Source organism: Penaeus vannamei, chromosome 13 (genome assembly GCF_042767895.1).
Source record: "Penaeus vannamei isolate JL-2024 chromosome 13, ASM4276789v1, whole genome shotgun sequence".
Taxonomy (NCBI): domain Eukaryota; kingdom Metazoa; phylum Arthropoda; class Malacostraca; order Decapoda; family Penaeidae; genus Penaeus; species Penaeus vannamei.
In genome coordinates this window covers 12,536,863-12,554,362 of record NC_091561.1, presented here as the reverse complement: position 1 = coordinate 12,554,362, position 17,500 = coordinate 12,536,863, and the positions used below count along the sequence as shown (strand labels likewise).

Sequence of the window (17,500 nt, the reverse complement as noted above, 5' to 3'; positions counted from 1 at the left end):
TTCTGATAAGTGAAAAAAGAGAAAAATAGACGTAAACAAAAAGTATCATGACTTCCAGAGAAACGTAAATTATCAGCCCAAGGAGAGTGGTCTTATATTGTTCATGCAACATATATATTTTTTTCATTTTTTTGTTTAAACATTTGTCTTGAATATGTATATCTTCTAACAACTATGTCATCACAATACTAAAGAAGGAATAGATATGGGTCTTGAGTATATAGTAGTTGGAACAGGTTACAATAGATTTAGAATGCTTGTGAGGCGATCGGCCACGTCGAGACCCAGGGGGCTTCCAGAAGGTTCGCCCTTGGTTCTCAACGGCAAACTATATCACATGGAACTTTAGGTGAATATACTGACTTATCGGGTAAGCAAAATGTAGATTCAACAGAATATACATGGCAGAATACACACATGGAAAATATAGTAAACACGGATGGTAAAGTCTATCATATGGGGACCAATATCAAAAAGAAATTGATATTGTAGTTGTTTATATATATATTTATATTTTTGTTTTGTTTTCTTCTATCTTCTTGCTTTCGCACGTTGTTCCCTTTCTAAGATTGCAGATTTCAATATTCCTCCAGTACTACAAAACAGAATGAAGGAAGAAGGACGAAAAACAATAACTTAACAGGAGGAAGACTAAACAAAGCTCATATTATGTCAGTGTAACTATGGTGTATCGAGCTGGCTCTGGAATAATGACTTTTTCTACTCTTCGCGCTGTTAGAACTTGACATATCACCAGACGGACTGAGAAACAGGTCATCTTCTCTACAGGTCATCACACAAGACCATTTTGGAATACGAGGATTCAGGGAAATGACTTACGACCTGAACGAGAAGACATGAACAGATATAAAATGAAAATGAAACGTATAGTATTTGTGAGCGAAAACTTGTGTGAAGAACTCATGATATTTTGCTCAGTCATGTTGAAGATACTTCGGGTGTTTGTTTGTTCTTAAAGTCCTTTTCCTGATCCGTCAAATTTTGGCATATAACCTCATGCGAGAATTCTGGCTGATGTTCGCAACGAGTGCACAGGAAAATGAGAGACGAGTCGTTTTTGAGCTTAAACCACAAATAAATTTTGGATTCTACAGGCATACAAGAGGAGAGATGTGTAATTCTTCAAAATAAGATATGGGTATTATATATATATATATATATATATATATATATATATATATATATATATATATATATATATATATATATATATATATATATATATATATATATATATATATATATATATATATATATATATATATACTATTAGAACCAAAGTGACTTCTACATCAAGAGAATGTTTGAACATTACGATAACGTGGAATGACTACTCATTTATATGTATTTATATTTATATATTTATACTGTACTAACAGAGCATTCTCATCTAAAATCCAAAAATAAAACAGGATTTTTGTCTTCCTTTTTTTATTGATTTTTTACTGATTTTTTGTTATACCTCTATACTAAAAACTGATCTCCATTCTATTTCTGAGAGTCTGCGTATTTCTCAGAGGTTGACACAGGATATAGAAAACGGAAAGGTTTACACAGGATATAGAAAACGGAAAAGGCTGACACAGGATTTAGAAAACGGGAAGGTTGACACAGGACACAGAAAACGGAAGCATCGGGAGACGAGGGCCTTCGGGGGTCCCCGCTAGCGAAGGCCCCACTGGAGTAGGGCTGGGGACTATTTCAGTGGGGCCTACCACGCGCTAGGCTTGATTGGGACCAATCCCTCGGAGAAAAAGAGGAAGAAGATAAAGAAGAGAAGAAGAAATCAAATCAAATCAACCATCTATAATGCCTGCTGAGTCACCCTGATCGTTAGTGAGATTTCACTTATTTTCGGAGATTTTAATCTTAGTCCTCTATGTTATCATCATATCTATATATTCTTTTTCAAACTTATAATTCATCTTCCAGTATCCAATTGTTAAAATCAATACAGTACATATCTTTTTTTTTTCTTTTCTTTTGTTGTTCGTCAGGGAGTTGAATATAACAGATCATAATATATATCTTTTTTTCTTCCTTCTCTCTCTCTCTCTCAAAAAAATATGATTCTTCAAGCAAGTAATCTTGGTGTGTTCCTAAATCTTCTTGTCCTGATGCGCTTTCTTGACAATGGCGAGTTTCGAGTGAGGATCCTTGACGGGCAGGTGGGCGTAGGGCTCCTCGCGTGTCCCGTGGAGCATCAGGGTCCATTCCTTGATCCAGCCCTCCTCGGCCGTCTCGCTGTTCAGACGCGCCTGCGGGGGAGGAAGGTGGGAGGAGAGGGTAGGGGGAGAGGGGGGAGGAGGGGGTAGGGGGACAGGGGGGAGGAGGGGGTAGGGGGAGAGGGGGGAGGGGGGGGGTGGAAGGGGAGGGTAAGGGGAGGAAGGTGGAAGGGAGAGGGTGGAAGGGGAGGGTAAGGGGAGGAAGGTAGGAGGAGAGGGTAGGGGGAGAGAGGGAAGGGGCAGGCGGGGGGAGGTAGGAGGAAGGGGAGGGCAGGGGGAGAGGAGGGAGGCGCGGGGGTGGAAGGGGAGGGTAAGGGGAGGAAGGTAGAAGGGAGAGGGTGGGTGAGGGCAGGGGGATAGGGGGTAGGCGCGGGGGAGGAAGGTGGAAGGGAGGGCAGGGGGAGAGAGGGAAGGGGCAGGCGGGGGGAGGTAGGAGGAAGGGGAGGGCAGGGGGAGAGGGGATAAGCGGGTTGAGGAAGGGGAAGGGGAGGGGGATGGGCAGGTGGTCGGAGGAAGGGGCAGGCGGAGGGAGAGGAGGAGAGGGGGAGAAAGGAAGGTGGTTAGTAGTCTTCTCGTAATAATGTGCTCAGAGGTAGTATTGAAACATAATGTAAGTGCCTAAAATAAGCATATGCTCATCAACACACACATATAAAAGCAAATACAAACACAAACACGCACGCACACATACACACAGACACACACACACACACACACGATAGGAACCGTTATCCATTTATCATGTATCCTAACTTCACACATTATTTTAGCTTGTTTTTTGACATATCAAACCTCAAAATAATCTAGTTATATTTTATCATTATCATTATCATATCCCCAGATTTTTTTTGTTTATCATGATCACATTCATCTCATCATACAGAACTAAATTTGATATATTCTTAAAATAATCTTAATCCATTTCACAAGCCTTATACTCATTACCAATCTTCATTGATCATCACAAGTCATCCCCAATCATCACTGATCATAGCAAGTCATCACCCACCTTCACTAATCACAAGTTATCACCAATCAGCACGTCAACTCCAATCACCACCCATCTTCACTAATCATCCATCCCTAATCATCACCAATCACCACCCATCTTCACCCATCATCCCCAATCATCACCAAACCACTACAAACCACGCGCATTCAGTGGTCTCCTTACCACCCCACCCCACCCCCCGCCCAACCGCTCCCATCCCCCCGCCCCCCAACCCCCCCGGTGTCCTTACCATGAGCCTCCAGGTGCCCCGGGGGTTCTCGGCCCAGGTGTGGGTGGTCATGAAGGGCCACTTCGTAAAACCGTCCCGGGAGTCGTCGTCGTTCGGCCGCCTGCTCAGGATCATGGACCTGGGGGGAGAAGGGGGGGGGAGGGTGTTATTGTTTTTGTATATTTCTTTGTTTATTTGTTAATTAGCATTGTTGTTATTGTTTATTATTATTATTATTATTATTATTATTATTATTATTATTATTATTATTATTATTATTACTATTATTATTATGGTTCTTCTTCTTATTATCATTATTATGTTTTCTCTCATTATTAATATTATGGTTCTTCCTCTTGTGGTGGTTTGGTATCAGTATTATTATCACCATTATTATTATTATCATTATTGTTATCATCATTGATATTATGGCATCAATATTGGTATCATTATTGTTACTATTATTATCATCATGGTATTATTATTATCATTATTATACTTATTATTATTATCATTATTATACTTATTATTATTAACATTATTATACTTATTATTATTATCATTATTATCATTATAATTATTATGATTATCATTACTATTAATATTATTGATATTATTTTATTACCATTATGTTTATCCTTATTGTTATTACCATTATTACTATTATTATCGTTATTATTATTGATATTATCCTTATCATTATCATTATTATTATCATAATTATCATTATCATTATTACTATAACTATTACTATCATTGACATTATCATCATTATCATCATCATCATCATAATCATCATTATTATCATCATTGTCCTTATCATCACAAACACACGCACCTACAAAACTCATAACCATTATAAGAAGCGCCAAAATAAACCTCCGGGTTCTCCATTTCATCTTCCCGGTATAACTTTTCATAACTATGTATGTAACTCGATACGCTTCTTCGTGTAGCAAAGTAATGAGAATTATATGGAAAGAAGACTTTGTAAGATGATGTATGTTTTGCAAGAATCTTACTCATCTACAAGGAAGTATGAATATGCACGAATCAGGGCTTGTGTATCTATATAATGACTGTGTGTGTGTGTGTGTGTGTGTGTGTATGTGTTTGTTTGTTTGTTTGTTTGTTTGTGTGTGTGTGTGTGTTTGCTTGTGTGTGTGTGTGTGTGTTTGTTTGTGTGTGTGTGTGTGCGTGTGTGTGTTTGTTTGTGTGTGTGTGTGTGATGATAATAAGGATAGTAACTTCAAGTTTTGTATGACTGACAAAACTAAATTAGCCTCTGTGTGCAAGGAATGGCGTGGTTACCATCCATTGGCAGTGTGGGCTTTGGACGCAGGTCAAGATTGGTAGACGAGATCGCTACCGCTGCATTATACAAAATACTTATTTGGTGCAGCTGCAGCGTTCTCGTTTAGTAATCTTACTGATCTGCGCTCAAATCCCACACTGCCAATGGATGACACACACACACACACATATATATATTCGTATGTATACACACACACACATATATATACATATATATCTTATCTATCTGTCTAACCATCTATCTACCTATCTATCTATCTATCTCCATGCATACACACATATATATACATATATATCTTATCTATCTGTGTAACCATCTATCTATCTATCTATCTACCTATCTATCTCCATACACGCATACACGCGTGTGTGTATGTGTGCGCATTCACGTGTGCGTCTCCTCCCATGCCTCCCCTACACAGCCAAGCAGGACCTACTTGGTGTCCATCGGCGAGACGATGAAGAGCTCCACGTCGCCGCGTCTGCTGGCGTTGAGGGTGATGACCGCCTGCACGTGCTCCAGGTAGTTGACCTCGGTGTCGCTCCAGGCGCAGGCGTCCGTCTCGATCTTGATTTCGATGGTTTCGTTCACGCTGATCTTCCTGTTGGGGGGGAGGCCGGGGAGGCTGTTAGGGCGTGGGGGCCTGTGGGGGGAGGGGGTAGGGGGGGGATGCGCTCTGCCGGTGGGGGTATTGATGGGGACTTTGGGATCCTTGTTTGGCTGCTGTGTTTTGTAATGAGTTGGGTTAGTTTATGCGTTCTTAAATATGCAGAAGTAAAACTTTGACCAATTATTTTTAGATAATTAAGTTATTATTTAAAATATATATATATAAATTTGAAGCCAAAATGTCTATCATTTTACAAATGTCACAAAATTAAAGAAGAAAATATATTTCAATGTAAAATGCCTTCTGATTTATCCCGAAAAGAAGATGCACGAAATTACTTTTATTGGGTTGTTGGTCCAAGAAACGATTTGATATGTGCAGCTTTACTGGGTAGGGTAATAGATTAGACCTTTAATTCATAAAACACTCTTTTTGTAAGATGAAACACCTGTCTCAGTGAAATGGAATACTGTTAATTGGACCGTCAAAAGTCACTGTGAAAGGTACAATGTCATCTGTGGGTTGGGCGTGAGGACGCTTGTTGGCACCTCAATGATCAATTGTCTCCCCTTCTCTATCTCTCACGCATTACCTGTGAAGGTCATGCGCAGAAAAAAAGACAATAATAATCTACCTCTCAATTTCTTTCCCTTTTTCTCTTTCCCTGCCTCCCTCCCCCCTTTCTCCCGCACTATTACTCTCCCTGTCTCCTTCCTAAACACACGACCCCATCAAACTCCAAACCACCAGACGAATACCGGAGCTCCCGACGAACCAGCCCCCAGGACCCGTTACCAACCTGGGTGTCTGGTAGATCCCGGCCTGGCAGTGGTACCTCGGCGGGACGGTCACCCAGTCCCGAGCCAGAGCCACCATGGCGCCCGCGTCCAGCACACCGAAGCCGAAGAGATGGTTGAATTCCAGACCAACGCCGTTCATGTGCCAGTCGTAGCGGTGCTTGGCGTCGAAGAGGGAGTTCCTCTTGCTGGTGAGGACCGTCAGGTGCTGGATGTCTCGCCAGGTCAGGTTGGGGCTGGGGAAGAGGCGCAGAATTAGAGATGAGGGGGAGGAAGATGAATATGAAGAGAATGATTAAAAGGGAGGGGGAGAAAGACGAATGGGAAGAGAACGTTTAAAAGGGAGGGGGAGAAAGATGAATATGAAGAAAATGTTTAAAAGGGAGGGGGGAGATGAATACGAAGAGAATGTTTAGAAGGAAAGAATGTATTTGATTGGTTGGTTGAATGAGGAGAGAATCGTTAGATTTAGTTCTTCCTCTCTTAAGTCTCTTTCTCTCCTCTCTGTTTATGCTCTTCTTTCTTTCCATTTCTTATTACCCTCATTCTCTCTCTCTTTTCACTTCTCTTACTCCTTTTCTTTTCCGCCATCTCTTCCTCCCTTCCTACGCACCCACTATCAATCCCTCCTCTCTACCAACCCACTTTCCCTCCTTCCTTCTCCCCATTCCCGCCCTCCCTTCCTTCTCCCTTTCACTCTCTTTCCTTCCCTTTCTCCCTCTCTATCCCACCTCCCTCTATCCCCCAACTCCATCCCTCTTTCTCCCCCTCTTACTTGGCTTCCAGGGCGAGGGCGAAGACTCCTGCAGCCTCGGGAGCAGCGGCGGAGGTTCCTGAGTGGGTCTTCGTGCACTTTCCGTAGAGGTCCGTTGTAGCCTGTGGTAGCGATTAGGGTATGTTATTATCATGGTCAGTGTATGTATATTATACAGTATATAGCATATAGTATATATTATATAGTATATAGCATATAATATATATATTATATAGTATATAGCATATAGTATATATATTATATAGTATATAGCATATAGTATATATTATATATAGTATATATTATCATTATAGTGTTATCATAGTATATATTATCATTATAGTGTTATCATAGTATATCATTATCATAGTATGTTATCATTATAGTATATTATCATCACAGAGTGTTATCATCACAGTGTGTTGTTACCATTATCATTATCACTGTTATTATTATTATTATTATTATTATTATTATCATTATTGTTACTATCATTGTTGCCTTTATTATTATTAATGTAATTATCGTTATCATCATTTTTATTATTGTTGTTGTGGTTATCATCATCAGTTATTATCATCATTATTACTATTATTATGATTATCATGATATTTTATAATGATGATTATCATTATTACTATTACTGCCATCAAACAGTGACTCACTTAGTAAACATACGCATTCATCTACTCACCTCACAGCTGATTCATAACAAACAAGTGGAATAAAGTATCTGAATTTGGCAGTGACCCAATGCCTAAGACACTTATAACCGCTGACTCGACGACTCACGGCTCACGACTTACGACTCATGACTCACAATCCATGACTCCCGACTTAAGAATCACGGCCTACGACCCACAAAACCCACCCCCACCCCCCACTCCAACCCCCCAACCCACAACAACCCCCAACCCCAACCCCCGACTCACCCACCCTAACCCACAAACCCCTCCCCAACACATAGTACCCCACAACCCCCCAACCCACAACAACCCCCTACCCCAACCCCCGACTCACCACGCCTGTGCTGGGGTCCTTGGCTCCGTTGCTGAAGGTGGAGGCGAGGGTGGAGGAGCAGGACTCGTCGTAGTGGGCGTTGGAGCCGTCGTTGATGGCGGAGTTGATGGAGATGGTCCACATGGAGGCCGCGTAGCCGTCGCAGTTGCAGTCGTCGTCCTCGCCGCCGTCGCCAGAGGCCCAGACGTAGATGTTCCCGAGGCCGTTGCGACCCTGGGGGGAAGGGAGGGGGAGGGGGTGGCGTTAGGGCTCCGGTCTGAGGGGGTTTGGTTTGGTTGGTTTGTGTGGCTGTGTCGGTGTGATTGGTGTGCGTTTTGTGTCTTTTCTTTTGGTTTGGCTGTCGGTGTGTTTGGATGTCTCTTTTGTTTTTCTTTTTTTGTTTGGCTTGTGTTTTCTCTTTCTCTTTTCTTTCTTTATCTTTTTTTTTTTTTTTTTTTGCGTCTCTCTCTCTCTCTCTCTCTTTCTTTCTCTCTCTCCACCTCCCTCCCTCCCTCCCTCCCACCCTCTCTCTCTCTTTATCCCCTTTTCTCTCTCTCTCCTTCCCTCCGCTACAAACTTCAGAAGGAGGCTGAGAGCCGGACGATTAGATAAAGTCGTTTGGAAGAGTTACCGAAACAGTCATGTTATTAGCGCCAATATCCGATGGCAAAGGCTTCAAATGCTCTAGAAGTTCCTGAATAAGTTGTTGCCGGTTATAAGACCCTAAATAAGTCATTGCCTTAGTTTTGCGCAATTCGAGGAAGGGAAAGGCAAGCTGATATCATGACTCCTCCAAATGATAATAGTAATCATAATGATTATAATAATAGTAATAATTATAATAATGATAAAAACGATCATGATATCAAGATGAATTTGGTCTAATTTAGGAAAGAATATAAAGACCTGATCTAAATACGTTTACTAATGAGACGCTTTCCGAACGAATTGTGGAAGAGAAAAGACGAAGATAAAAAAAAAGTCGTAAAGCGCACCATCATGCCACGATCGTAATCTCGCAGCAAAGTAAAACCAAATGTGTCTATTTTGTTACACATTTCAACACAAATAAACTAGCGGACCAATTCTATAAAAAAAATATTTAAATACAAAAAGGGTTTTTGTAAAAAAAATACCAAAAACAAAATACAAATATTTAAATGCAAAAAGGGTCTTCGTAAATTACCAAAAACAAAATACAATCGTTGTAGATTTCGAACGATTTAAGAAAGGAAAAGAAATAGAAGAAAAATATAAGACGATCGTTAAGCGCACCGTTGCATGACCGTAACCTCGTAACAGAGTAAAACCAAATGTTCCTTTTCTATAAACGTTAACACTAATCTTATAATTTAATAAACTACCGTACCAATAACAAAACATGAAAAAAAATATACAGTTTTCGACCGCTAAAAATAAAAAGTAAAAGAGGAAGAAGAAGAAGAGGAAGAAGAAGAAGAAGAAGAAGAAGAAGAAGAAGAAAAAGGAGAATAAAAATAAGAAGATAAAGAAGAAAAAAGAAAAAAGAAGAAGAGAAAAAAGAAGAAGGAGAAGAAGAAAAAGTAACATTGAGAAGAAGGCGAACCGTGACACGATCGTAATCTGGCCAAATTACACAACTTGCAAGACTTACTTCGCTCCTAAGTTGATAAGCAACCTCCCAAACCCGGTTTCAATAAACTGCAATAAGTCAGAGTTGTACGACAAAGTTATTTTCCGTTTATTTTTCCAACGTCTGGAGTACGAAGGAGAGAGAACGAGAGAGAGATGGAGAGAGAGTGTGTAAGCGAAAGTTTGTGGGAGAGATAGATAGATAGGCGGACGTGAATTGAGATAGAGAGCGCTAGATAGACTGGGCTAGGTAGATAGACAGACAGATAGAAAGATGGATAAATCAATCGATAGATAAAGATATATAGGCAGATATAAATATATATATATATATATATATATATATATATATATATATATATATATATATATATATATATATATATATATATATAAATATATATATGTAGATAGACAGATAAATAAATAAGGTAGATGGATAGATAGGTATATAGATATATAAACTGCCAGACAGATAGACAGCTAGACAGATGGATGGATGGATAGATAGATAGATAGAAAGATAGATAGATTGACAGACAGACAGATAGAAGGATAGATAGAAAGAGAAACAGATAGATAGCTAGATGAATAGATACAGATAGATAGATGAACTGATAAATAGATAGAGCCAGACAGACATACAGACAAAATGACGTACATATAGAAAGAGATAGACAGACAGAGAGAGGAAGAGCGAGCTAACGAGCCAGAGACAGAGAGAGAAACCCCTTATCGTCTTTTGTAAGCCAATTACGTAGCCTATTTTGACTAAATTCCAAATAATTTCATCTGTACGCTTCTTTGAAAAGGTTTATGCCCCTCTCCCCTCTTCTTAAAAAATGGAATTACTTTATAAAGTCACGCTGTACGATTTGGAAGAAAACATATATATATATATATATATATATATATATATATATATATATATATATATATATATATATATATATATATATATATATATATATATATATTCGTATATTTGTAGCTGCCGAAAATATTAGGGAAAATTTGGGTCGTAACATCCGTTTGGAGGACAGGTTTGACGTATGAAATATCAAAGCAGATTGTTATTAATAGATTTGATTTTTAAAATGGAGATTGGATAAAAAAAAAAATAATAATAAAATACTGAATAGATAAAAAAATGAGATGACGATAGAGAAAATGATGATAATGATAAAATAATATTGATGATAATGGTTGCAATAAAAACACTAATGATAATAATGATAATGACAAAGCTGATAGTAATAATAATGATAATGATACTACTACTACTGACTATAATAACAATAACAAGTATTTTCTTTGACATAATGTTACTTTAGCTCTTTTCCTCTCTTCCTTTCTCTCTTTCCCTTCCCTCATTCTGTTTGCTCTCTGTCCCCGCCTTTCTTTCCCTCTGTCTCTCTTTCCCCATTCCTCTTTTTTCTTTTGTCTCTGTCCTTACCCCTCTCTCCTTTTCTCTCTGTCTCTTCCCTTCGCCTCGCTTCTATCTGTCTCCCTTTTCTTTCTGTTCTTCTTTTTTTTCTCAGATCCCTATGTCTCTCCCCTTCTCTCCTCCCTCCTTCTCTCTCTCCTTCTCTCTCTCTCTCTCTCTCTCTCTCTCTCTCTCTCTCTCTCTCTCTCTCTCTCTCTCTCTCTCTCTCTCTCTCTCTCTCTCTCTCTCTCTCTCTCCCTCTCTCTCTCTCTCTCTCTGTCTCTCTCTCACTCCCATCCCCCCGCACCCTCTCTTTCTCTCTCTCTCTCTCTCCGTCCTCCACTCTTACTTTCTCTTCCTCTCTCTCCTCATTCCCTTACCTCATTAACTCCCCTCACAATTGCCTTCATGGTAGCGTTCCTCGGTCCGTCCACAGTCTTCCCATCGTCAGTAGGTCCCCATGAGGCCGAGTAGATGTGTATGAGGTTCGGCTCATGTCCCATGCTGTTGGCTTCGATCAGATCCGTCATGTAGGGCTGGTCCAACATGCGAATTCCTGGGTTGGGAGAGAAGGGGAGGCGGTTATGAGGGGTGTTTGTCTTATGTGGAGGCTGTGGGGTTTTATGTGGAGGTTGTGGGGTTTTATGTGGAGGTTGTGGGGTTTTGGGAAGGATCGTTTTTTATGAGGTTATGTGGTGGTGGGTGAAATTACTCCGGTGGAGTGGGTTTTGGTGAGGTTGTTTTCATGAGGGTGAATGACGTTGGGTGAAATGACTCCTGAGGTTAAGGGGTTTGGGGTGAAATTATTCATGAGGATAAGTGGTTTGGAGTGAAATTATCAATGAGGTTAAGGGTTTTGGGTCAAATTATCTATGAGGTTAAGTGTTTTGGGTGAAACTATTCATGAGGATAAGGAGTTTTGGGTGAAATATCGGTGAATTTATTAATTATCATATATGGGTTTGGAGAAGAGCGTTTATATGAATATTCAGAAATAGTTATTATTCATGAATCTAAGTGGATTTAGGTGAAATCATTAATGAGTTTAGGCGGATTTAGATGAAAGTCTGAACGCTCTGAAGGGCCAGGCTCCGGGAATCGATCGTGCCAAGCGCCAGGGCACATGTACTCGTCTGTGCAAGTGGAAACATCTGCGTGTACTATCAAGTGGTGCGGGCAGAAGCATCCGTATGTGTAACGATCAGGGTTTATGCAATCGGTTTTGGGCAGAATTAACGCGTTGTTGACCACATACCATAAACTTCAGAGTCGGAACACAGTACGAACTACAAAACAAAACTAATTCTCGCGCCCAATCCTTCGTACCCACAGCCAAAACTATCCCACCAAAACTATGTCACTATGTATAAAATGAACCAGCGGGAAATATCTGCCAAAGAATCCCCCTCCCCCCTAAAAAAATAAACCACATATGCGGAAAATGTCTACCAAACAACCCCTCTCCCCCCTTGAAAAAATAAACCACATATGCAGGGAATATCTACCAAAGCTTCCCCCCCCCAAAAAAAAAAAAAAAAAAAAATCGGCATATGCGGGAATTATCTACCTAAGAATCCCCTCCCCTAAAAAGATAAAAAAACAAAATAATAATAAAATATACCACACATACGGGAATTATCTACCAAGGAATCCCCCTCTCCCCTAAAAAAAATAAAAAATAAATAAAATAAAATAAAAGAAAAGACGAGCTCCGCCATTAGGTGTAGAAAGCTCATTTCCCGCTTTATGTAGGTCGTGAGGCTCCGGGACTCGGCTGGGATCTCCCGGCACCTGTCTCCCGTGATCAATAAATGACGTGGTAGGTACGAAGTCGTGACGCGTAATTAACTATCCTCTACTTGTGTGTGTGTTCTCTATGGCGCTCGTGGGTGGCTGCGCTCTCGTTTGTGGCTCGTCGAGGGCTTTCTATTGGGGGTTGACTGTAGTGATCAGCTGTTTGATGTGTAATTCACTGTGGCTTAGCTCCTGCGTCTTTGTGGGTAGTAGAATTGCACGAGAAGGTAAACCCACAGTACGCCAGACGAGAAGGTAAACCCACAGTATGTCAGACGAGAAGGTAAACCCACAGTACGTCAGACGAGAAGGTAAACCCACAGTACGTCAGACGAGAAGGTAAACCCACAGTACGTCAGACGAGAAGGTAAACCCACAGTACGTCAGACGAGAAGGTAAACCCACAGTACGTCAGACGAGAAGGTAAACCCACAGTACGTCAGACGAGAAGGTAAACCCACAGTACGTCAGACGTGAAGGTAAACCCACAGTACGTCAGACGAGGAGGTAAACCCACAGTACGTCAGACGAGAAGGTAAACCCACAGTACGTCAGACGAGAAGGTAAACCCACAGTACGTCAGACGAGAAGGTCTATGTCAGACGAGGAGGTAAACCCACAGTACGTCAGACGAGGAGGTAAACCCACAGTACGTCAGACGAGAAGGTAAACCCACAGTACGTCAGACGAGAAGGTCTATGTCAGACGAGAAGGTAAACCCACAGTACGTCAGACGTGAAGGTAAACCCACAGTACGTCAGACGAGAAGGTAAACCCACAGTACGTCAGACGAGAAGGTAAACCCACAGTACGTCAGACGTGAAGGTAAACCCACAGTACGTCAGACGAGAAGGTAAACCCACAGTACGTCAGACGAGAAGGTAAACCCACAGTACGTCAGACGAGAAGCTAAACCCACAGTACGTCAGACGAGAAGGTAAACCCACAGTACGTCAGACGAGAAGGTAAACCCACAGTACGTCAGACGTGCAGGTAAACCCATATTACGTCAGACGAGAAGGTAAACCCACAGTACGCCAGACCATATCAATAAGTCAGACGCAACTACTTGTATGAAGAGGGAAGCAAATACACACTTATCTATCCACACTTATAAAGAGACGGAGCTGCCAGGAATGACCTATCGTGCACTTACCTGCAACCAGAGAGTCGTACGCGATGCCGACGCCACAGACCCCATTGTCTCGGGCGGCAGACACCTCGCCAGCGCACCTCGTCCCGTGGCTGAAGGAGAAAAAGTCATCGTTAATATCATACGTGAACTTGTTAGACCAGTTTGTTAGAATTGTGTGAGGCAATGATCAGTTTGTTAGTATTGTATGTTAGAATTGTATATTAGAATTGTATGTTAGAATTGTATGTTAGATTTGTATATTAGGATTGTATGTTTGAATTGTATGTTAGAATTGTATATTAGGATTGTATGTTTGAATTGTATGTTAGAATTGTATATTAGAATTGTATGTTAGAATTGTATATTAGAATTGTATGTTAGAATTGTATGTTTGAATTGTATGTTAGAATTGTATGTTAGAATTGTATATTAGAATTGTATGTTAGAATTGTATGTTTGAATTGTATGTTAGAATTGTATATTAGAATGTATACTAGACTTGTATTTTAGAATTGTATGCTAGAATTGTATAATTGTATGTTAGAAATAATTTTATGTTAAAAAGTAATAGTATGTAAGAATTGTATGTTAGAATTGTGTGATGCAATGATCAGTTTGTTAAAATTGTATGATGCCCAACCCAATGAATATTCATATGTACGGACATCCATATACACAAAGATAAATGCATTTCTATTTATCGATCTGATAGATATACATTTATCTATCTGTTTAAGCGATAGGTATGTATGTCTAGATATAAATGTATTCATTTTGTGTACATGCATGTCTGTATTGGGTCGGGCCTCGCGCAATGTTTACCAAACCGGCCTTTTGTCACTATTTCTCTCGTTACAATAACCATGATTGTAATTTGGAGAGGAGTAATGTTCTTTTTTCAATGATACTGACTGTTCATTGTTGTTATCATGAAGTTTGAGATAGTTTAAAATCATTATATATCATTTACTATTCATACTGTTCTTTTGATGCAATTAATCATATCACGAGACTCATACCTAATCTTTCTCGTATTACCATAATCATAATAACGCTGTGATTAATAACGCTGAAAAATATAAACTACCGCAATAGGCACTCGAATTAAAAGAAAAAAAAAACATCCGGGAACAGGAACGAGGATAAAATATGGCGGAGTGATTAGATTTCTGGCGCGTCGCCCTTTCCGCCAACATCCGCTTCGCGTGTGATAAACGCCAACGCCGCCAAATTTATGCTCGGTGTTTACGGGCCTCCTTCAGCGTAGACAAATCTCGACACCGAAGGGCACGTAGCCAAACGGGGGTCGTTAGGGACGCCCGAGGCCTTCCTGAGTCGAAATTCGTATTTCCTTTTAAAGGCCAAGTTTCTCGTTTAACTTAGCCAAACTACCGTATTAACGGCCAAAGTTTCAAGCAAACAAATATATTCCGAAAGTGTCAATACTCTCAGAGGTCGTTTCTGGTCCCTTCGAATGCGCATTGCGTCGTTTCGGTCGACAGTGGGGGGCACAGAAGGGCTGAAGAACAAGGGATAAACGGAAAATAAGAACGAAAAAGGAGAAATAAAACTCAAGGAAGGAAAAAAGAAGATACAACAAGCCGGGGAAGAGAAGAATAAAGAAAAGGAAGAAAAAGAAAACAGAATTATCCACTCGCAAATTGAATTTTCTCACTCGCCAGACTCTCGAGGGGGCGGGCGAGGTGGCGCCGTCCCGAGTCCCCGGCGGAGGAGGAGGTGTCTCCCGGCGCCCAAGTTCCTCAGCGCGACGGCGAAGGACACCTGCGGCCCCGGGGATCTCCATGGAAACGCCGATTCGCCTAATGAGCCGATCGCGGAGACGCGCTCAGCTCGTTTGTGGCTCAGTCGTTATGGCATCGAAGCTCCGTTCGGAATGACGTCACGCGGCGGAGGAGAATTCGCACGCGACGAGGGGGGGCGGGGGGGGGGGGGGATGAGGCTCCGCAAAGGAAGGCGGCGGGGAGGGTCACCGCGGCACGCGATTTTGGTCGCTATGGCGTTGCCCTTCGCTCGAACCCGTGGCTCTAGTCTGGTAACCCGTATATATATATATATATATATATATATATATATATATATATATATATATATATATATATATGCGTGTGTGTGTGTATGTACATATATACATACATATATATATATATATATATATATATATATATATATATTTATAGATATATATATATATGTATATATATACATATATATGAATAATTATATATGTATATGTATATATATATGTGAGTGTGTGTGTGTGTGTGTCTGTACATACTTATATATATATATATATATATATATATATATATATATATATATATATATATATATATATACACATACATGTTTATATATACATATATATATATATATATTATATATATATATGTATATATATACATATATACATATATATGTATATATATATAAATATATATATATATATATATATATATATTCATATATACATATATACGCATGTATGTAGAAAGAAAGAAAACGGAGACATGAACACAAGGAAAAAAGCAGAAACAGAAGCACAGCGAAAGACAGACCTAGGGAGGGAGAGAGAGAGAGAGAGAGAGAGAGAGAGAGAGAGAGAGAGAGAGAGAGAGAGAGAGAGAGAGAGAGAGAGAGAGAGAGAGAGAGAGAGAGAAAGACAGAAACAGAAACAGAGAGTTGAGACAGACAAACAGCCGGACGCAGAGAAGGAGAGACAGGCAGAGGTGCCACTCCACAGGCACCTCAGCTGATCCACCTCTCCGGCCCGGAGACTCGCCGCCGGATAATCGCACCGCTTGAAGTCCGGCGCCGCGCAAGCATGATTCCATTATGCGGATCACAGCCAAGCGAGGGTATTTAAGCAGCTTACGACCGGAAATTGTTGTTTCCCTTAGACTCTCAGCCGCTTAGCGAGATTTTTGGGTCCGTTGATCCTCTTTGTCGGCCCGAATCGCGGCGACGAGTTTGTGTGTATGTGCGTGGTGGCTTTGGTGTGTTTGTGGTCGTGGTTTTGGGGTTTGTGTGTGTGTGGTTGTATGGTTTAGGGATTGTGTGTATGTGGTTTGGGGATTGTGCTTGTGTGTGTGTGTGCTTGGTTTTGTGTTTATGTGAGCATGTTTGTTGATGTCTGTGATTTTATTTTTGTTTGTGTATGAGTTTGTTTGTGTGTTTGTTTGTTTATGTGGATGTATGTGTGTGTTTATGCATAAAACGCAGATATGTCTTTAAGCACATAATCATAACTGACACGAACGAGTGAATCTTGACACGTGCAAAAAAAAATGGCGACTGGCTTAATCCCTCCCCCTATCCTCTCCTCATACCCCCACCCCCCCAAAACAACAACAGCAACAACAAAACATCCCCCCCCCAACTCCCTCCCAAGGTTTAAAATACCTTTGAAATCTCCGTACCACACACCCCCCCACCTCCTTCCCCTTACCCGCCACACACCCCTTCCCCGAACAAGGAAACGGAAAGGTAAACAAACAAAAAAAGAAAAAAAAAAGAAACAGAAATGGAATGAAATCAATAAGAGAGAGAGAGAGAGAGAGAGAGAGAGAGAGAGA

The 17,500-nt window shown here is 40.6% G+C and overlaps 1 protein-coding gene across 1 annotated transcript in view; it reads right to left on the bottom strand.

Moving 5' to 3' along the window:
- The window catches only part of amon (prohormone processing protease amontillado), a 148,218-nt gene that overhangs the window by 627 nt on the left and 130,091 nt on the right, over positions 1-17,500 (bottom strand). The window contains exons 7-14 of the mRNA XM_070128957.1: positions 13,929-14,017; positions 11,359-11,534; positions 7,963-8,175; positions 6,964-7,064; positions 6,191-6,424; positions 5,218-5,382; positions 3,488-3,605; positions 1-2,279 (exon numbers count right to left, since the gene is read on the bottom strand). The exon at positions 1-2,279 is cut by the window's left edge and continues 627 nt beyond it. Of these exons, the coding sequence (XP_069985058.1) occupies positions 2,121-2,279; positions 3,488-3,605; positions 5,218-5,382; positions 6,191-6,424; positions 6,964-7,064; positions 7,963-8,175; positions 11,359-11,534; positions 13,929-14,017 (1,255 nt within the window). The 3' untranslated portion in view covers positions 1-2,120. The remainder of the gene's footprint in view (positions 2,280-3,487; positions 3,606-5,217; positions 5,383-6,190; positions 6,425-6,963; positions 7,065-7,962; positions 8,176-11,358; positions 11,535-13,928; positions 14,018-17,500) is intronic.